At 39.0% G+C, this 23,160-nt stretch overlaps 1 protein-coding gene across 1 annotated transcript in view; it reads right to left on the bottom strand.

Moving 5' to 3' along the window:
- Positions 1–6,564: 6,564 nt before the first annotated feature.
- The window catches only part of mcu.S (mitochondrial calcium uniporter S homeolog), a 71,399-nt gene continuing 54,803 nt past the window's right edge, over positions 6,565–23,160 (bottom strand). The window contains exons 2-8 of the mRNA XM_018227563.2: positions 15,763–15,832; positions 13,868–14,038; positions 13,616–13,720; positions 11,961–12,121; positions 11,613–11,816; positions 10,749–10,865; positions 6,565–8,861 (exon numbers count right to left, since the gene is read on the bottom strand). Of these exons, the coding sequence (XP_018083052.1) occupies positions 8,784–8,861; positions 10,749–10,865; positions 11,613–11,816; positions 11,961–12,121; positions 13,616–13,720; positions 13,868–14,038; positions 15,763–15,832 (906 nt within the window). The 3' untranslated portion in view covers positions 6,565–8,783. The remainder of the gene's footprint in view (positions 8,862–10,748; positions 10,866–11,612; positions 11,817–11,960; positions 12,122–13,615; positions 13,721–13,867; positions 14,039–15,762; positions 15,833–23,160) is intronic.

Consider the following 23,160-nt stretch of genomic DNA (forward strand, 5'->3'; position numbering starts at 1 on the left):
TTGATTATCGAATATTCAAACTATTTTACTTTCGAATCGAATTCGAAGTAAATTCGAAGTCATAGTATCCTATTCGATGGTCGAAGTATCCAAAAAATGACTTCGAATTTCGAATTTTTTTACTTTGAAAATTCCCTCGAATTCACTTCGACCCTTGATAAATCTGCCCCTTGGTGTGGCACCTTATCTTGGCAGACATATAACAATAGACGATGTTATAGTTCAATAAGTCAGCATTGTTCTCCTTTGTTAAAAATATTTCTTGAGGGATTTGTTTTCATTTAGTCTTTTCAAAGTAAGTTTCTGCATTTTACAAACGCATGCTGAGCGCGAAAAGATACATATATTGTGTTTAAATGCATTTTTTTCTGTTCCAAAAGCAACCTTCTATTCTATTAATAGCTGAACGTGCGACAAACCCACTGTAACGCAAATGGAGTAAAACACAAATCAGAACGCTCATGAGTACAGACAAACATAATATAATGGAATCAATTAGCAAATGCTTTTATTTGTGCTCAAACCTGTGTTTAATGCATAAAAAACACCCATGTGTAAGAGCCCTAAGTTTGTCCAAAAAAGGTAACTCCGCCTGTTTGTACAGTCAAAACATGCAAATCTTTTACTAATTAAGCAATTTAAAGGCTTTGTCCTTGACCAATTATTTCTATGTCATATTTTTATCATTTTAATTCAAAGTGCAGAAACTTAAAATAACTTGTAAATGTTAATTATTCAAGTCCGATTTTTTTCTGGTCGGACTTTTAAGGGGTGAAAAACATTTGGTAGAAAGAAAAAATTTTTTGTGATCGTGTTAAAAGTCTGAATAAAAAAAGTACTCCAATTCAGACCTGCCGAGTTCATGTAGAAGTCAATGGCAGATGTCCCGTTTACAATTGGAGGATATCCTGATCTGCGCTGTGCTTTGTTAAAGAATTTCAAGATTTCCTGGTTTTCAGGCGATAATTCAAAAAAAGTCGCAGTTTTCAGTGACAAATCTGAAAAAGTTGTACGATTCAGATTTTTACGATTTTATCGAGTCTTTTCCTGCACCATATTTTTTTGTGAAAATGTATTGATAAATATGGTTAAAAAAAGTCAGCAGGAATTTGGTCAAAGTGGTTTTAAGAAAATACTGAATTTTTATGGGGATTTTAGTAAATAACCCCCTAAATGTTATGTTTTATATAAAAATCCCTATAAAGAATATATATGGTTGTAGCATCATGTTGTGGGGCATACTTTACTAATGTGAGGTCTACTTTTAGTGATGTCCCATTATGATCTACATCAGGAGTAGGCAACCCGCAGCCTCATGTGGCTCTTCATCCTGCTTGCTGCGACTTTGCCTGTCATGTCGTCTATACAGCCCTCGCACCTGCTGGCGGCTTCTTGAGTTTGCGACCACGGTAAGCTAACGGTTAGCTTACCGTGGTCGCACACTCAAGAAGCCGCCAGCAGGTGCGAGGGCTGTATAGACGTCCACAGGTAAGACCGAGCTGCAACAAGATGATTCATCATGGTCCTTATCACGGTCACACACTCAAGATGAGAGGGAAGATCAGCATGGAGCTTCAGACAGAAGTTACATTAAACATATGAGAACACTCCCATTTAGTAGTGTTTAATTAATTTAAAAGTAGGCCTACACATACACACTACAATACTGTTTGTTGTATTCTGTTGTTGTAATAGTTAAAATTAAAAAAAGCTTAAAACTTTTAAAAGTTTATAAGCTGTGTCATGTTTTGCGGCTCCAGACTATTTTTCTTTAGTGGAAGAGGGGGCAAAATGGCTCTTTTGATAATAAAGGTTGCTGACCCCTGATCTACATCCATAAAAGCATTGTTCGCATTCTATTCCATGGAAAATATTACTTAAATACCGATTGATGGGAAATTGTATAATGCAATAATTAACAAACAACTATGTCTTATGTAACCTTATCTTAACATAATAAATATCTGCATGAAAAGCATGAAATAGGAGGGAGATTTTGACAAGCTGTTTGCTGACAGTTTCTTGAGATCTACTGATCACCAGCTAAAGGTCTACTGGGTAGATCCTGAGCCACTGGTTGGGGATCACTGTCCTAGAGGAAAACTTCCCAGGGGTGCTTCGCCAATGAGGCAACTTGAGACTGTTGCCTCAGGCGGCAGCGCCCCGCTAGCTGCCAGGGGTGGCAAAAATGCCGCTCCTGGTACTTTAAGAGCCGAATTTACAGTTTGAAAACTGGAAATTCGGCTCTTCTAGCACAGAGAGCGCAGATAGGCTCTCTGCGCTAGTTCACTGGCCCTCTCTGCCGTCCTCGTGGACCCCCCTGGACCCCCTCAGACGCAAAAAGGTAAGCGAATGGGGGAGGGGGCAGCAGCAACTGCTGCGGAGGGGCCAGGATCGCCCCTGCCAGTTCCTAACAGCAATGAAAGCTGATAAAACTCTTTCCCAGGGACACTTCAGTCGTGAAGCAAAGTGAGAACCTTGCTTCAGATGCCTTTTTAATAGGAGTGGAAAAAAAGATACTTCTGATAAAAGAATTTCTATTTTTTTAAAATATACATTTGGCAATAGCCCTCTTTGCACTAGTGATACAGCCCCCCTCAACTTGCCAAAGAAGCAGCACCTGGTCATTATACTGTAAGGGGCTGTATCCAAAGGCCCTTTTTAATGCAGTATTGGTGCAACACTTTGAGTTTCAAATGTCAACTACCTACACACACACTTGCCATGACCCCTCTTTACTCATCTTTGCCATCTGTTTATTCCAAAAGTGCAACCAACAGATTGGATCCTAATGTATGTAAATGTATTTTGAATGAGGTTATGGATCAATGGAAATCTAAGAAGCTACAGAAATTCCTATGAAAAATGCGGCAGCTGACATATAATAGATGAATTTATACAGGGTCTCACAGCCTCAATTTTTCATGTGCAATAGTCTTGATTCTGGGATTCTGAGTTATTGATTTAAGGCTCCTTGTCATCTTCAGACTTGTTTTTTTACATTGGATGGTGTTTTTCTGTTTAGCCTGGGGGGGGGGGGTTGTGATTGGCCTATATTTAAACTGCCAGCCTACAAGAGACTCTGTTAGGCAGTACAACTTTTCTTTATGGAAACAAAACTTGCCTCCAAACCAGAAATTAAATAGGCACCTGCTTTGAGACCACTGACTTAAACTGTCGTGGAGCCATTATTCCAAAGCTTTGTGTATCTGTAGGTTAAATGTGGGACTAATCAAATGTTGAGGGACAACCCAGAATTGCTGTTAAATAATGGAAAGGCAAGGTTTTAATACAGAATTTAAGAACTGGAGGTAAGACAATGAAATGGAATTCACCACCAATCTCAATCAAATGAATGGAAAGTCCACATTCCTTTACACACTGCTGATAGAAAAACTTGATAGCAGGGAGGCAGGTCCCTCGTATCTGTTCCAGGTGAATCAGTGAATATACCTGGGAAAATAAATGTTGCCATTTAGCCAATTGCATGGAGAAGTGACTGCAATAAATTCTAATAGGCATATGGTTCTGCGTTTGATCTGGAATCATTCTGCTCTGCAAGAGAACATAATGCGGATATACCGTAACTTTTCCTTAGCTGTTAACTGTGATTTTAGCAATAAAATGGCATCTGTTGAGTTCAATTTGTCCCGAGGCATACAGTTACTGCTACAACCTGTTCAACAAAAGAGAAAAAGCTTTTGAGTTTTAGAAATTTAGAATCTAAATCTATAACATATCTCTACATTTTAAAAGCTGTAAAGCTTGTGACATAAATCAAGTAATTTAACAGTATCCGCTTTTATGAAATATGTCTAATACTCTGTTCAGCAGCAATGTGCCTTTTTAACGAATCCTACTTCAATAAAATTATCTCTGGAGCAGGGCCAGTTTTAATTCTAGCATCTGACATGGGAACCCCTCAGTATGCTGGGTAATAAGTAACAGTGAAAGTGTAAGGGCTGAACTCCACGGTGCGGCTTGTTGCGATGCAACAAGATGGATGCACCGAATATAATTAGGATGCGCCGAATCCAGGATTCCGGCCTTTTTCAGCAGGATTCGGATTCGGCCAAATCCTTCTGCCCGGCCGAACCAAATACTGACTTGCTGTCATCTGACTATAGTTGGAAAGGGTGGGAGCTACAACATGGAGCTGGCGATTGCTCCTGTATAAACTATAAGAAACATGGGAAAGTTATGCTCACCACTAATTTTTAAAACATTAAGCGGGGAATGATCCTAGCAGCAACCATGCAGTTATTTGAATAAGACACTGTAATAGGAATAGGAGAGGACTGAAAAGAAAGATGAATAATAAAAAGTAACAATAACAATACATTTGTAGCCTTACAGAGCATTTGTTTTTTAGACAGTCAGTGACCCCCATTTGAAAGCTGGAAAGAGTCATAAGAAAAAAGGCAAATAATTCAAAAACTATAAAAGATAAATAATGAAGACCAACTGAAAAGTTGCTTAGAGTTGGCCTTTCTATAGAATAATAAAAAAATTACTTGAAGGTGAACCCCCCCTTTAATAACAGTGCTCACAAAATGGCACCTGCATATGGTTGCAAATAAGTGTTTATATAATTAACTTCTGCGCTCATATGGAAGTCTTTATTATTATTATTATTATTATTATTCATTTTATTATTACAGAGAAAAGAAAGGGAAAACATTTTTTTAAAAATTTAATTATTTGGATAAAATGGAGTCTATGGAAGACGGGCTTTCCGTAAGTCAGAGGTTTCTGGAAACCGGGTTTCCAGATAACGGATCCCATACCTGTACTGCAATCATTTGGTAAATGTCCTGGTAACCTAGTTTCATGTACCGTAGTTGCTGGCGCTATGATAATTCGTTAATAAAGGGAATAAGTCAGTTGAGGAAGAAAAATGGAACCTGTGAGGCAACTTTTACAGCTGGCTATTGGTTAATAAGATTATAATAAGACGTCCCCTAAAGGCAGAGTGAGTAGATACTAAGCATGATTTGTGTATGACAAAATAACATTAGTGAGGCCTGTGTGCAGATGGCCAGACTCAAATCTTTACTCCAGGCTTGCAATGTGCATCAGGGATTAACAATTTGCTGCTAAATGGACAATGCTGCTAAGCATAAGGCAGTGCAACGTTCCAGAAAAAGTGAGAGCCAGTCTACAGTACATGTATGAGACCTGTTATTCAGAATGTACAGGACCTGGTGCTTTCGGAATAAGAGATTTTTCTGTATTTTGGATCTCCATATCTTAAATCTACTAATAAATAAACTGAACATTAAATAAACCTGACAGTAATGTTTTGCTTCCAATAAGCATTACTTACAGTATTTTCTAGTTGGGATCCAGTACAAAGAGCTATTTTTATCAATTAGAATTATTTGCTTATAATGGAGACTATGGGATATGTCCTTCCCATAATTATATATTATTATAAAAAATATATATTATATATTTTCATTTTTTGATGTTACCGTTCCTTTAATTTATTATAAGTTTGTTCCGCTTTATGTTTTCCACTCTCCAATCAACTTTATATAAGTACGCTGTTCTTCTGAACAATGTCTGGAAGACCCATTTACTTAGATTTTCAGAGAGAAATGCACTATAACCAGCATGCACAACATTTGTTGCCTTCCTTATGTAAGGGCTGTAATTGACACCTGTTGTAGCTGCGCTCCCCTGCGTTCCGTTTTTCTGCGTTCAGCCGCAGGGGAGCGCAGGAATAGAAGCATTAAGCTTTTTTCAATGGGGCTGTACTCACACAGGTGCGTTTAGGCGCTGAACCCAGGTTGAGACGCAACATGCTGCATTTTTCTTGCATTCAGTGCCTATACGTGCCTCTGTGAGTACAGCCCCATTGAAAAAAGCATCTATTCCTGCGCTCCCCTGCGGCTGAACGCATAAAAACGGAACGCAGGGGAGCGCAGCCTCAACTGCTCGTCAGTATGAGCCCTTATATGGAACACAACTCAATTAATGATTCAATGACACAGAATCAGCAGCATGCAGTCTGTTGGGTTTCTATTTCTCTACTACACTTACTAGAAAACAGTTTGGCCATGTAGAAATATAATTTCTTCCAAAATCAGTGATTGATCAGGTTAGTGATGTAGGACAGCTATTAGTCTGAACACAAATGAATGTGGCATATCATTTTGTTACTTGCTAGGTTTTGTGCTGTTCTTATTCATCTTTATAAATGTGCCCCTAAACGCCACACTTTCTACTCTTGGTTCTAATTATGAAAAACATGCTCACAGCTTTGTTATTGGGAAGCCAAGCCAACAAAGCTCTAGGCCCCAGAGCAGCTAAAATTTAGCAGCTTAACACCCGAACAAATCTTTGCAACAGATGCTTATTTTGTTAGCGTTTGGCACTTAACACAACGGAAGGAAAAGACAAATGTTGCAATGAGGTGTCTATGAGCTCAGTACTTTGGGACATGTCCCTGAGGCTTTTTATAAATAATGTATTATGATATAGCACATAATAGAAGTGAATAGCTTGATTGCTCTATGAAGAGCCGTGACTATCTGAATAACACATACGTACACGCCAGGCTTCCAAAAATTGTGTGTTTATTGTTGCAGAATTACATTTTATCTTTATACATATTTCATAAATGATACAGGATTTACACATTTTTAATATTTTGTTATTATTGATAGGACATTCCTCCATGCTCCAAACTTCCCTGCACATACACCCACACACCAACCCTATTGAATACTATGACATCTTTACTACACTTGTTTGAGACCTTTTTGCAGAACAAAAAAAAAAAAAATTAAACTTTCTTGCTGAAGGTGCTAGCAAAGTGCATATATTGCCAGATCATTCAGGGCAAACTGAATGCAAATGTTCAAACCAAAATCCAATTTCTTTAGTGTTTAAAGAGACCAACATCATCCAGTCTGAATATTTCAATTGTCAGAAACAGGGCATCACATTGGGAGACTGATTTTTTTTTTTTTTAAATTATTTTTTGGCAGAAAATCGGTGTCTCCGCAATTAAGGGGACACTTGATGAACATGATTGTCTGAATTGATTACTCCAAAGCAGATGCAGAAGCACCACAGCAATAAGCATCAAGTACAAGCTGTAAACAGCATAGGGATTAAATGCAGCGAGATGCACCAAAATCTAGTTGCCATAATCTGACATTTACTCTTAGCAGATCAATTTAGAACTATCTGGATATGTATGACAGACAATGAAAGATGGGTATTTAAAAAAAAATTATATATATATATATATATATATAGAAAACATTAATTTCATCAGCAAGTAGAGCTGGATTTTTAGCAGTTATCAGGCTGCAAACTCTGGCAGCTTGTGCCACCTAAGGCCTATTAGAGCCAGCATAGAGTCTTCAATAAGGTGACTGGATCTCCTCTCTCCATTTCAATATTTGCAAGGCACCAGTCATCTGGCTTTACTTCTTTAGTTCTGCGGTTCTATTCCTGAAGTAGGAGCCTTTCACAGTGGGGAGTGCTTTAAAAAAGTGTCTCTTGTAAAGTTAACATTTAGTCCCAACCTCCCTCATTACCCATCATGCCAACCCTCCCCAAAATGCCCAGCCATGTTTGGGCTGGAAAGAGAGACCGCACCATTTCGATATTGAAAGTCTGTGGAAGAGCAGCTTATTCCAAAGGAACAATACAAAAATAAAGAAAATGTGTCCCCCTAAAATCTTTGGAACAAAGACAGAGGCGATAGCTCAGTTCTTGCAGGAGGCAGGAGAATACATGGACAAAGCTAGACGTCTGGCAAGCCCAAGAGAGATATTTCTGAAGGAAATAGCTCATGAGGGACCAATGGAAAGAGCTAGACCATAAAGACATTTACTGGTTATCGCTTTAGAATTGGTGATGCTCCTTTATACATTCATGCAACTTTGAATCGCTACCCAACTGATCCATCTACTAAGTGCATAGGACAGTTGAACAGTTTCCTCCCAAAAGAACGTACATAGACCTATCATGCATTCAGCCACTGGGTTAGTCAGCCAGGGCAATGGAGGGACTGAGGGACACTTAGAATGTGATCACTAGAAAATCACGTGCGTTTCCTTAAAATGCATAGCAGAAAGTGTTTGGGACTTGGGTAAAAACTGGACAATGTTGCATGGAAAAGGCATGTGCATGAACCTGGAGTTTAAAGAACAGAAAGGCATAACAGCGCCTTTCAGATACCTCTAAAGAGAAGAGGGTATTGGATTGTTGAGGTTACTTCTGGTCCAGCATCTTACAACCCCATTCATTGTGCACTGCTGTATGTTACTGCTGTATGTTACTGCTGTATGTTACTGCTGTGCCCACACTTGGCTTGGCAGACCTAAAATTCATATGTGATTACAGGCACTCTGCCACAGTCTTAACCTTACCAAATTAAAACATGAACTCAAAAGTAAAACGGAAAAGCAAAATTAAATAAAATATTGTAATTTGTTCAAACCCCCTCAACCATATATTTAGTAATGCATGTCCACATACAAATAAAAAGATAGCTACAGTCTGAGTAAGACAATTTGCCACAGCCCTTTCGGAGAGGCATTGTCAAGGCCCCTTATGCTGATTAATTTTCCTTTTCACCTTCTTCTCCATTTGTATAACATTTACTATAAAGTAAAAAAAAAAAAAAAAAAGGAAAAAGAAAAACAAAAAAAAAAGGAAATGCTCATCCCAATACCATGTCCCAGCTACCACCTGTAATGCTTTTAATTCAAAGGCAATTGATATCCACAGGTTTGGCTGGGGATTTAGAGATATGATGAAGATCAATCTTTAGCATCAATTTGTTGGATGGGGAGTTGCATTTGCAAGGGGTCACGCAGTCTCTTGAGGTCTAACTCGGCCTAAAAGAAAAGGGAAAGTGAAAAATACAATTAGAAATTTGCTTCAATAAAGGCCACTCCAGCACTGGTAAATGTGCAACCTTCCATTTAAGAGAGATTAGAGCTCAGACAACTAACAAGGGACATTATGCACATAGGTGAAATCAAATTCCAGTGAAATACAATGATGTATAGCACCTAAAAATAAATGTTCCCCTGTCCTAAGAAGGGGGCAGACTTCAGCCCCACCAGCTGCCCTGAAATAAAGTTTACACCCAGGGGAGATTCTGGGGCTGCTGCCACCTGATATACTGCTCCCCTACCGATCTTAAAAATCAGTGTTGGTGCGGGTCAAAGAGGGCAGCATCAATAGTGCAATGAGCGCAATAGCTCTCTCTGCATTAGCGGAGCTGAATTTCCTGGTTTAAGTTACAAAAGGCAGTATTTGGCCGCCCTTTGTAACTGGCCATTCGCTGCTGTCTGAGTCAAGGTTCTCAACTGGTCTCATGGCAGGATCTTTAGAACAGAACTGCTATAGCGCTGCAAAGTAACCCCTGCTATGTCACTTCCTGTGTTCCAAATACTCATGCAGAAGAGCAGTGCTGGAAAATGGCAGCCATCATTGTGTCTCTGTTGAGCTTTTCCCCTACATCCAGGGTCGGACTGGGGGGCCCAGGGCCCACCGGGACTAATGTCAAGGGCCTCCTCTGACCCCCATGTGATATGATGCGCCAAGTGCGCATGGATGAAGGCGCCGCTCAGCGCACCTGCGTGAAGGGTGAAGGCGCTGCAGCGCTCCTAAATCAACAGGTGCTGAGCGCATGCGCAGATGGCGCTGCGCAGCGCCTGAAAAACTTTTTTTTCCCCCCCAAATCTGATCGGGAGAGGGGACTGGCCCGGCCCACATCAGAACATATTAGCACACAACAATTAAAAATATGTAAAAGAACACAACAAAAAAAAAGTAATTTATTCTTTACTTCTCATACAGATTGAAACAAACTGGACAAAGGATGAAAGTAGATGCAGTTAAAAATAGTTTATTTAAAAAAACAAAAATCTCAATATGTAGCTTACGCATTTGTGCCATGTGGGCATATGAGTTTATAAGATAAAGATATCAGTCTGCAATTGTGGGTATCTGGAGTTGCCAAATATGTACTCCGACTCTTAATAACTTTAAAAACAAGCACTGAAAATAATCAAATCAGATTTAAGAGCTTCGATGAAGGAAAATATGGCAGAAGCAATTCTGTTTCTAAGAACAATAGCACTGAACCAGCAAGTAAGAGACTACTTCTTAAAGGGGTGGTTCACCTTTAAGGTAACTTTTATTATGTTATAGACCGGCCAATTCTAAGCACCTTTTCAATTGGTTTTCATTATTTATTTTTTATAGTTTTATAGTTATTTGCCATTTTCTTCTGACTCTTTGCAGCTTTCGAATGGGCGTCGCTAAATCCCTTCTAAAAAACAAATGCTCTGTAAGGCTACAAATGTATTGTTATTGTTACTGATCCTTCTATTCAGGCCTCTCCTGTTCATATTCCAGTCTCTTATTCAAATCAATGCATGGTTGCTAGGGTAATTTGGACCCTAGTTACCAAATTGCTTAAGATGCAAATTGAAGAGCTGCTGAATAAAAAGCTAAAAAACTCAAAAACCACAAATAATAAAAACAAATTGCAAATTGTCTCAGAATATCACTCTCTACATCATACTAAAAGTATCTCAAAAGTGGACAACCCCTTTAAAAGATTATATTTATTAAAACAATAGTGGTAACAGAAACATCTGTGAGCCTAACTATGGCGCATTTAGCCTTTAAAATAAAGGCCCACAGCAATTGTAAAAAGGTTGTATGTATTGCCTGAAAAGAGCCAGGCTTGGGTACCAGTAATTCCATACCTGAACAATTGCATTCTTGAGTCGATTATATTCTTCTAAATCAAAACTTATCTTTTTGGCTCCTTTATGAAAAAAGTTTAAGTACTGTCGGTCTCTGGCATCTTGATAGATATATTCCTGCAAAGAGAAAGGAAGTCTCTTACTGTGGGAAGGAAATCAGGCCAAAAATTTGAAAGCAGATGATTACAAAGAGAACAACACAACCCCCAGGCCAGATAGTGATATAAATAAAGCAATATCAGAAAGGATCCCAGGCAAAGACAATATCGCCAAGTCAGATTTTCCATTTCAAGTACTGCAGCATCTTGGAGGACTTAAAGGAAGACTTACAAATAAAAAGTAACAAAAATATTTGAAGCATTAAATTCAGTATTATAGGAAGTCACTGTGAACTGCCATGAGCTGCTGTGACTTTAAATAACAATGCTAGGTGAATGGATCATATAACACTCTCTGGGTATAACTCAAAAAATGCTTTCTATAGAATACACCAAACCATAGGGAAGTAGGTCTACCCATTCTCTACCTATCTTGCAGTCAAGATGTATATAGAAAAATGTATAAGCCCCAATGGGAAATATGACACACAAAAGATTGGATAAGATTAACAAAGCACTAGCCAATGACCTTGACACTTTTTTTTTCTCCTGATCAACAACCAATCAAGGTGGCTTAATTTCCTAATGAGAAAAGGATAAAGCTTTAAGATTATGAATGCAAAGGCTAAATGAATGCACTAAACGGTGTAACAAATATATATGCACAAATAATTACAAAGTCTTGCAAGAGAGTGCACTAATTATACCTTTTCGGATGTGCTCAGTCTCTAGTCTAGAGCCACTCATTTCTCTGCCTTGCTCTTACCTGTCGTGTTAGTACAAAGTAGGCATACATTGCCATTGCGCTCCCGTAGGTAATAAAGTATGTGACAGGCTCCATAATATCCCAAGAGTATTCCCACCATGTCAGGCGTGCGAGAATACCAAACTGAGTAGCCATGTAAGCTAGTCCACCCCACAGAACCCACGTGGTTCGTTTTTCTGCTCGTCGGCCTATGTCCTGACGCAGCTGGAAAGAAACAAAATCCAAATAATAATTACTTGCCTATATATCCATATACTTATTGGAGATACCAAGCTGCATATAACATCTAGAAGAATCACACAATGCAATCAGTAATATGTCAAGAGCATATATATATTAAGTACATACTTTCTCAAGAGGTTCTAGCTGCCCTCGGAGATCCTCTAGCCGTCCGTTCAGCTCCCGTTCTTTGTTAAGTTGATGTTCCTCAATGCGCAACGTGCTGTACAGGTGCTGAACTAGTATTTTTAGGTCATTCATTGTTGCTGCATCTTCATGGCTTAAGAGTTCTAAGCATAATGAAAATACAATTATGGATACAAACAGATGAATGTTTGGATCATAAACCCTGGTGGTAGAACAAGCCACCATCATTCACTTCCAAGTCTACATTCCTAAAAGTCCTCATTTCTGGTGGACATAATAATGAGAATTTATCATTACAGGAATGACTTCTTACATTTGCTCCAGTGAGTTTTATTTTATGGATAAGCTTTACCCAAGAACTTTTCATCATACCTTATATTTCTCAATTGCTGAAAATTATCCTTGCAGTCTCACAGCATATTTTAGAATCAGTAACTTTGAAGATAATAATTGAGGTGTTAATTATTTATATTAAAATCTATAATACTCCATCTGTTCTCTTAACTAAACAAATCCTGCTTAAAGGGATCCTGTCATCGGAAAACATGTTTTTTTCAAAACACATCAGTTAATAGTGCTACTCCAGCAGAATTCTACACTGGAATCCATTTCTCAAAAGAGCAAACAGATTTTTTTATATTCAATTTTGAAATCTGACATGGGGCTAGACATTTCGTCAATTTCCCAGCTGCCCCCAGTCATGTGACTTGTGCCTGCACTTTAGGAGAGAAATGCTTTCTGGCAGGCTGCTGTTTTTCCTTCTCAATGTAACTGAATGTGTCTCAGTGAGACATGGGTTTTTACTATTGAGTATTGTTCTTCGATCTACCAGGCAGCTGTTATCTTGTGTTAGGGAGCTTCTATCTGGTTACCTTCCCATTGTTCTTTTGTTTGGCTGCTGGTGGGGGGGAAAGGGAGGGGGGTGATATCACTCCAACTTGCAGTATAGCAGTAAAGAGTAATTGAAGTTTATCAGAGCAGAAGTCACATGACTTGGGCAGCTGGGAAATTGTCAATATGCCTAGCCCCATGTCAGATTTCAAAATTGAATATAAAAAAATCTGTTTGCTCTTTTGAGAAATAGATTTCAGTGCAGAATTCTGCTGGAGCAGCACTATTAACTGATTCATTTTGAAAATTCTTTTTTTCCCCATGACAGTATCCCTTTAATAAGTGAGTTGATTGCAATGTTTTAGATCTTTTGAGAAAGACAATTAACATGACAGGAACAAGGAAAACATGCTCTGTCAATAAATGGTAGCACTAAAATACGGCATTTAATATACTCTGTAGTTTGGTTTTAAATACATCAATAAGTCTGTGAAGGTTTCCTCTGTTATGAGGATCACTAGCAGTTCTGTGTACTCGTCCACATACATGGCACAGAAGTAACAATCGCCTCTAATTCACTAGTTTTATAGTAGAATGGGAGATATTTCTAGAATTAAACATCGCACTCCAGCATGCAATGCAAATCTTGCCAATCATAGAGTGTAAGCCTGTCTGTAGAGATGTTGCAAAGGGTAGGCTTAGAATTAACATGGGAGCTAGGCTTTGCTCAAAAAATGCACATGCATACATTTATGGAAAGCATAGCCCAGGATTCAAATATTTTGCAAGCTGTAAAAAGCATTTACCTCTTTTTGGTGGCTGTACATAATAAGTTTTATCATTAATGGACAATTTGAAATCATCTAAAAGGAGAATTTCAATCCCTGTGGAAGAGGCCACACGTGTTCCATCTGCAACATAATTATATAAACAAAACGTTAAACACAAACAAGAAACCACAAAAACAGAAAATATATTTTTTGGTCTTTTTTCCTTTTTCAGTTTTAAAATGGGGTAAAAATTCAAGGAATTTAATTTGTCCGTGCCACACTCCGTACCTGTAGAGTAGATTGCAACCCGGTCTATGCCTCGGTCCTCTTGCTGAAGCTGTTGCAGGAACACTCCAACTGAATCTGAGATGGGCTTGAGGGTGAATCGACATCTCTCGTGTCGTGAGGGAAGACTAACAGAGATCACAGGTAACCCATTTTGGTAAATCACACTCACGTCTATTGGAATACAAGAAAAGCATCACAATGATTAGTTGTATGGAAACAGGTGTGTTTAAATTACCAGGAAAAACAGAATAGTGTGCTGTACTTCCCTGTATGTTATACAGGTATGGGATCTTTATGCTTGGGACCTGAGGTTTTCCAGAGAAGGGATCTTTCCTAATTTGGATCTCCATATCTTAAGGCTACTAAAAATCCGTAATATGGATTAATAATATTTTAGTGCGGATTAAAGGAGAAGGAAAGGTTAAAACTAAGTAAGCCTTATCAGAAAGGTCCACCTAAATATACTACTAAAAGTAATGCTGTTCTGAGTCCTCTGTCAAAAGAAACACTGCATTTCTTTCCTTCTATTGTGTACACATGGGCTTCTATATCAGACTTCCTGTCTTCACCTTAAACCTCCAGGGCTAGGGCTTGAGCATGCTCAGTTTGCTTCTCTGCCCTCCCCCCTCTCTGCTGTAATCTGAGCCCAGAGCTATAAGTGAGCAGGAAGAGACTCAGGCAGGAAGTGATGTCATACCAAGCTAATACTACAGCTGCTATCCTAAACAAACAGAGAGCTTCTAGAGCTTTTTGTAAAAAATTCTACAGAATAAATATAGCATTCTAGCTTGCACTATTGCAGCTTATCTATTGGCAATAAAGTGCGTCCATAGCTTTCCTTCTCCTTTAAGTACTAGGTACTGTTTTATTATTACAGAGGAAAAGGAATCATTGTTAAAAATCTGAATTATTACACTATGGGAGATGGCCTTCCCGTAATTTGGAGTTGTCTGGATAATGGATTCCATGCCTGTATTAGAGAGGAAGTCAACATATTGAATGAATTAATGGTAATGAAAATGCACATTTGAGCATAGTGTTGTCCAACTGGAGTAGGGTTGCCGGGACAGCCCACGCTATCCAGGTGAAAATTAGGAAATCTGGAAAGGGCTCCCACTGATTAATGGCTGCTAGTCAGAGAAGAGGGTGGAACCACTGTACCGTGTGAAACATGGTACAGAGGCTAACTAGCCATATACATGCAATACGTGGGACCTCACTGCTCTGCGGTCTTGTAGGTAAGATAAACTGCTAAAGCTTGGAAAGTCCTTAATTGGCATAATCACCTCTCCAAGAAGAAAACCATTTCATAAAAGTTATTAGTCACTGACACCTCAAACTGCTTAATGAACTGTGAGAACTCAAAGGAATCCCCTGTAGTAGCCAAGATTACAGCCTACAGAATGATACAGACAAAGGCTAGGGGAAATTTCAGCCTATTTATACACTTTCTGCCATCTGAGGTAGCTAATATTAGAGCCTGCAAATTGTAACAGCTCATAAACAGGTCAGTAGTTACTACAAATGAGATTAGTTTAGTTCTGTAACAGTGGATCATTGTCTTGGGAAAAACAAAATACATACATACAAACAGCTGATAATATAAATTAAAAAAAAAACCGAACATATGGTTACTATATAATAAAATTGTATGTTTCTGTGCTATAAAATCAAATCAGAAATGGGTTTACAGTAGAACCACCTTTCTACGTGTTTCAGGGTACCAGAAAAAATGGTGCAAAATCTATGGAAATGAAAAATAAGAGATCTGCACACAAAAAATGGTATAAAATAAGAGAAGATTTAAAACCAGAGGATGCAAAATTAAGGTTTCCCTGTATTATGATTTACACAGTATGAGAATCTGAGCAATAAAAAGCAGTGCAACTACTCACCATCAGAGGGCGATACTGTACTGCAAAACACTACTCTTTGGCTCAGCCATGCAGGATGTCTCTGGTGCACCTGGAGAAGAAAAAAACAATGATCATTAATCACCTGGGAAGGTAGAGGGACCTGCTTCTGAGCATTGGGAGACTTAGTTCTGTACCTCTAGGAAACATCCAATGAACATTAAACATTAAACAGTATCTAAGCAATAGCTCCCTGCTTGTCCTAATAAGAACGTACACAAACGTATAACACTGCATCTCACAGTTACACAATGCATTTTACAGCATTATATATATATACACACACACACACACACACACACACACACACACACTAGACAAACAAAGCTTCCTTCTTGCTCGACTCCCTGTTCCTCTGTAATAATATGGCAATGCCTTGTAATTGTTAACTGACCCACAACAATTCCATTTTGATGGAAAAATCAACAGTATACTTTTACTTTTCTCATGTTTCAGTTTATTTCGGATTTAAGATACTCCAAATTATGGGGAAATCCTTCTGCAGAATATCCAAGAATTGTAATAAATTAGTAAAATGGATTACATTCTGTACCCCCTTTTTGCCCTCCTTACCCCACCATCAATACAACACCCCTGCAAGCCCTTTGCCTTTAAAAAGAACACAAATAGAGCCCAGATCTTGCACGTCCTGCCCCTCAGGGAAACCTAGAACAATAAATAAATAAACAATGACCCTGGATCTGACTCTGGGCCCCACCACACTCTGGGAAGCTCTACTAGGATTTGCTTTTATACCTGGGAGCTTCCCCAGACGTCTACAGCCCCGATTCTCAAATAGTTAATTGCAAGGTTGTTAGTTCTTTAACTCCACGTACATCTACAATATCCCATTTATTGATGTAATTGCTTTACAGTAGATGCTGCCACAGGCCACTGACAATCATCGAATCCCCTGCATTACACCATGGACTCCAGGTCTGCCGGGAACCTATTCTAGTTACTGTGCTGCGTACGCCCACACATGCAAACGCACAGCACACAATTATATCTATAATGAATGGCACGTCACAATCCATACACAGAGGAAAGCACTAAGTCTTATGGGCAGTTCAGCGACTGCTAGAATTCTATATATACTGGATTTTCATTCTGATCTCCAGCAATTACATCCACACTCTATTTACATCAGATTAAGTTAAAAAGATACATATAAAAAGGTCACATTTTCTTATCTTCTAAATTCTCTGGTTAACAGGCAATTTCCAAGCTATCGGAACATGAAGTGAAAATATAATACAAATATAAACCAGTTGGTCTCACCCCAGGGGTTAATCTGTAGCTCCTCCAGGGGCATCCGTAACCTATAGCTATGGTACAACTGGTTGCCTTGATTCCCTGGGGCTTATATTGCCTGGCTTGTAGGAAAAGCCATGTAAGGGAGATAACAGTATTGCTTCAAGTAGTGCTTAGTAAAAACGACTCCATTCACTTTCATGGAAATATTTAAACCTAGACAGTAGTGTCTGCCATTCAAGAATTGATAAAGGAGAAACATAACCTGTCACATAGAATTTCATATTGCACATATATAGTCTGTTCTGTAAAACCAGTAAAGACACAGTGCAGTTACAGTCAAGTTTATTCTTCAGGAATTCCCACAATGGAAACACTGGCTTGAACATGTTCTCTAGGTATAATGAAGGGGAAAAAAACCTTGTGCAAAGAGGGATATGTCTCTCAGTAAAATGCTGCAATAGAAAGCAATGCAGAGGAGGGGACGTATTTCCTTTTAAAAGCAGTGCTAAACGTGAAATGAAATATCTACATCACATATAGATTCTCCATATACATGTGTGAGTGTATCCCATATATAGTGAATAAAGTACCCTTATTGTAAAATATAAGGATAATATAAGTCACTGAGGAGTTCCATGACCATATAAAAGCACGATTCGTAGTTTGGAGCGCTCAGCCCTTGTTAAATAAACCTGTATAGGTCTTAATATGGAAGAACTACTCCAGTAGCACACTGTGGTTGATGAATAAATCTTTTGTGATTTATTTAGCCCATATACATACAAAGAAACGTTTTGGGCCCTCCTGGACCCTTTATCAAGCCTCATAAAGGGTCCAGGAGGGCCTGAAACGTTGACCTTGTTTTGTATGTATACAGGCTAAATAAATCACAAAAGATTTCTTCATTAACCACAGTGTGCTACTAGATTTCTTCTTCCATATAAAAACACAAGGCCAAAAGCCTAAATACAAGTGAGTCATGTGAGTAAACTCTGTTTATATCAAGATATAATTCATAGGATATCCATGGCTTTTGTGTATTGTTTATGATATATATTCTGCTCACCAAATTATAAGGCTTTTTATGGTCACTTTACAAAGACCATTGTATACTGGTAAATGTGTCTGTGTGGGGCCGAAATTACTCTGTACACTGATGGCTGGATGAACACGGCACCGACACACCAGGTACTTTCACTATAACTCTGTAATCTACATCAGGCAAAAGGCAATTAGTCCTTTTTTCATAGGATTGTTTGCAATGGGTTACCCTAGATAGAACTAAATTAACTATATGCCGCACTAGAAGGACACAAATGCAGGCCCAGATTTGTGAAAGGCCACCAAGGCCCGGGTCTAGGGCGGCAGGATTTTAGAGGGCGGCATGCTGCTCAACCACACCCACATTGGTTCAGATAGTTTTTAAAACTTCCCATGCACCAATCCCCATTGCTCCAAAAATTTGCACAAATAAAGAGAAGGGGACGGGGGCAACAAATGACAACAGGCCTAGGGGTGCTATGCAAATCCAGCTCTGCCCAAATGTAGCTCTGATAATCTCCTTCTGATTCCCAAAGAATGTAGGCTGTCATGGCCTTCTACTGATCCTGCCAGGGCTATGGAGGTTCTGTTTCAATCTTTATTTTATTAATATGCTATTACAAAGGGATACAACAAGACATCTTTTTCCATTAAATAGTTATTTGAAGTTCTAAGCCAGGTTCATACCTTGAAAATGTATCTGGTAAAATCTATTCCTTCATCCGTGGAACGAAGGATCCCAGTGATGCAAAGCAGTAATACTAACCACTGAGCCACCATGCTGCCCAATTGTGTCATTTACTTTTATTAATTCTCACATTTATATTTGGAGAAGTGAATGAACTGCGTCCTCTGATGAGAATTATAAACACCACAGAAACTGTGCCCCCTGGTGGTACAACAGAGGTGCAATTAGGTGGCAATTGGACCTTCTCAGTGACCGTAACATGTGAAATATATTATTCTTCATTGGCTTTCATATCCACACTGCAAGGCTTCTACCTGAATGAAATCAGATTTTGCTCAATCTATATTTATGACCTTGAAGGGAACGTTAAGCCGATGCAAGTCAGATTCTGTTGTAGCTTTCCCATACATCACTTTGCATTCATTTCACAGATGTCACATTCTCTTAGACTTCTGTCGGAAAGCACATTCTCAGCAACTCTGAAGACTCAACACTTCATTGGTATTGAGCTGTTTATTGTAGAACATTCCCACCAGCATGTTTCTCTCATCATATATTCACTATTTACTGCATATGTATATTGCATGAAGGGCACAAGAATGTTTAGTGTGTCCTGCCTATTTCTCTGTTCTGTACAACCAAACCACAGGAGCTGGCATTCTCTGGCTCTCCAGTCTCATCTGAACAAAGCACTGTCAGCAGTTGCAATTTTCTAGGACTAAAATAAAAGTCTGGCGCCACAGAGCTTTGTGTGAAATGCAGATATTTCTGCCTAAACTGTATGTGAAATGTTCAGAATAATGATAGAGTATCTGTCTCACAAATAGGCAATTCCAGTGAATAGGATGTAAATGAGAAAAGCACAAGTATGCCCAACAGAGTTGTATAGATAAGGTTCTGAATCTGGCTACACCCTCTTGAACGTACCACTTATCGCTTGAAAGTACACTTCCCCAACACACACATTAATAACGTGGTAAAACAAGAAACTAGAGCATCTAACAGGCAAGAACTTAGTCCCAATTCCAGATGGATTAACTGTTTGCTACGTATTGTTGGAGTCGCACTATTCGCATTAACTGGTGAGAGGGCAAAACTGACAAATTGTGGTCTTATCACTAGGGACGCACCGAATCCACTATTTTGGATTCAGTGCATCCCTAGTGATAAGATTCGGCGGAATACTGAACTGAATCCAAATTTGCATATGCAAATTAGGGTGGGAAGGGGAAAACATTTTTTACTTCCTTGTTTTACGACAAAAAAAAAATAACGCGATTTCCCTCCACGTCCCTAGTTTGCATACGCAAATTAGGATTCGGATTCGGTTCAGTGGGGCAGAAGGATCCTGCTTCAGAAGGCCAAATCCCAAACCGAATCCTGGATTCTGTGCATCCCTACTTATCACACATATATCCTTATACATGCACTTCTAGAGATCTTTATGCAAGAACATCAGTTTGCCATCATCTACCTCCAGTGCACATTTAAGAGCAAGTCACTCTTACGTTATGGATGACCCATAAATATCATAAAGCAATATATGGTTATGCTGGTGTGCCAAACACATGTGGTTTATTTGGCCGAAGCTGCAATACAGCACTTTATATGAAACTTAATTTCTTTCTGGGATGCAGTCCATCACATAGCAACACAAAATCCAACTGATGGGAGGGAGCCGCTCTAATTGTACAAGTTATAATCACTCGAAGGCTGTTATTCTGGCAGGAGACAAGAGAAGCCGTCAGAATACATCTAGTAAAATATAGTTAGAGTGTTCAGTATTAACATCATTCATGGGCCTCAGAATATATGGACAAGGTACAAAGGACAAATTAGAAAGTGGTTTATTTAAGGGAACAGTAACACCAAAAAATGTATTAAAGTAATGAAAATACCATGTACTGCTGCGCTGCACTGGTAAAACTAGTGTATTTGCTTCAGAAACTCTACTATAGTTCATATAAACAAGCTGCTGTGTAGCCATGGGGGCAGCCATTCAAAGCTGAAAAAGGAAAAAAGGCACAGTATACACAGCAGGTAACAGATAAGCTCTGTAGTATACAATAGGATTCTTCAGAACTTATTTGTTATCTATTGAGTATCCTGTGCTTGAATGGCTGCCCCCATGGCTACACAGCAGCTTGTTTATATAAACTATAGTAGTCTTTCTGAAGCAAATACACTAGTTTTACCAGTTCAGAGCAAGAGTACATTATAATGCCATTTAATTAAAACACTTTAATATTTTGGTGTTACTGTTCATTTAATGATGCCGGTCTGTGATCTTTCAAACTATTTTCAGCCCTCTCCCCAAGACTTGAGCCCAGCGTGACACTGCAATTCTGTTAATATAATTCCAAATAAGAATTAGGATGTTTTCAAGAACATGGGTCTCCAGTGGGTATCGTAGATGAACTGTGCATTACACTTAAATCAGTAACGACGGCACTCTCCAGTAGAGCATAGAGTAAGTAGGTTTTGCACGTACTGAATTCTCAGCTCCTATAAAGTGCATAACATTTATTTTCTAAATAATAAAAGCATCCAATTCTCCTGCAGGAACAGTCAATCTACAGTAATTATTGAGGTCCTTAGTTTAGAGTCCTGCAGGAAGAAAAAAAAGGGTACCCTGTGGGTAGAATTTTTGTGTGCGGGTATAGATGTGGGTCTGCAGGTTGTATATTTACATTTACATTGAGCTGTTTATTGTAGAACATTCCCACCAGCATGTTTCTCTCATCATATATTCACTATTTACTGCATATGTATATTGCATGAAGGGCACAAGAATGTTTAGTGTGTCCTGCCTATTTCTCTGTTCTGTACAACCAAACCACAGGAGCTGGCATTCTCTGGCTCTCCAGTCTCATCTGAACAAAGCACTGTCAGCAGTTGCAATTTTCTAGGACTAAAATAAAAGTCTGGCGCCACAGAGCTGTGTGTGAAATGCAGATATTTCTGCCTAAACTGTATGTGAAATGTTCAGAATAATGAGAGTATCTGTCTCACAAATAGGCAATTCCAGTGAATAGGATGTAAATGAGAAAAGCACAAGTATGCCCAACAGAGTTGTATAGATATGGTTCTGAATCTGGCTACACCCTCTTGAACGTACCACTTATCGCTTGAAAGTACACTTCCCCAACACACACATTAATAACGTGGTAAAACAAGAAACTAGAGCATCTAACAGGCAAGAACTTAGTCCCAACTCCAGATGGATTAACTGTTTGCTACGTATTGTTGGAGTCGCACTATTCGCATTAACTGGTGAGAGGGCAAAACTGACAAATTGTGGTCTTATCACTAGGGACGCACCGAATCCACTATTTTGGATTCAGTGCATCCCTACTGATAAGATTCGGCGGAATACTGAACTGAATCCAAATTTGCATATGCAAATTAGGGTGGGAAGGGGAAAACATTTTTTACTTCCTTGTTTTACGACAAAAAAAAATAACGCGATTTCCCTCCACGTCCCTAGTTTGCATACGCAAATTAGGATTCGGATTCGGTTCAGTGGGGCAGAAGGATCCTGCTTCAGAAGGCCAAATCCCAAACCGAATCCTGGATTCTGTGCATCCCTACTTATCACACATATATCCTTATACATGCACTTCTAGAGATCTTTATGCAAGAACATCAGTTTGCCATCATCTACCTCCAGTGCACATTTAAGAGCAAGTCACTCTTACGTTATGGATGACCCATAAATATCATAAAGCAATATATGGTTATGCTGGTGTGCCAAACACATGTGTTTTTTTTGGCCGAAGCTGCAATACAGCACTTTATATGAAACTTAATTTCTTTCTGGGATGCAGTCCATCACATAGCAACACAAAATCCAACTGATGGGAGGGAGCCGCTCTAATTGTACAAGTTATAATCACTCGAAGGCTGTTATTCTGGCAGGAGACAAGAGAAGCCGTCAGAATACATCTAGTAAAATATAGTTAGAGTGTTCAGTATTAACATCATTCATGGGCCTCAGAATATATGGACAAGGTACAAAGGACAAATTAGAAAGTGACACTTGATAAAGGGCGTTTGAGGCCCGAAACATGTTGTGTGTTTGTAGCAGCTAATAAATCACATTGTTGCAGATCTTCTGCCCTGGGTCGCTCTCCTCACTATTCTACTTGGATTTATGTCGTAGACTTGCGGTAATGTCTATGAGGAAAGAAGCACCGCTGCATATACTACTGGGCTGTGCGCTGAAGTAATCCTGGTTGAGAAATTAGAAAGTGGTTTATTTAAGGGAACAGTAACACCCTGTGGGTAGAATTTTTGTGTGCGGGTATAGATGTGGGTCTGCAGGTTGTATATTTACATTTACGTCAGCAGGTTGTGGATCGGGTTGTGGATCGGGTTGTGGATAAAGCAATTAC

This window comes from Xenopus laevis, chromosome 7S (genome assembly GCF_017654675.1).
Source record: "Xenopus laevis strain J_2021 chromosome 7S, Xenopus_laevis_v10.1, whole genome shotgun sequence".
Taxonomy (NCBI): domain Eukaryota; kingdom Metazoa; phylum Chordata; class Amphibia; order Anura; family Pipidae; genus Xenopus; species Xenopus laevis.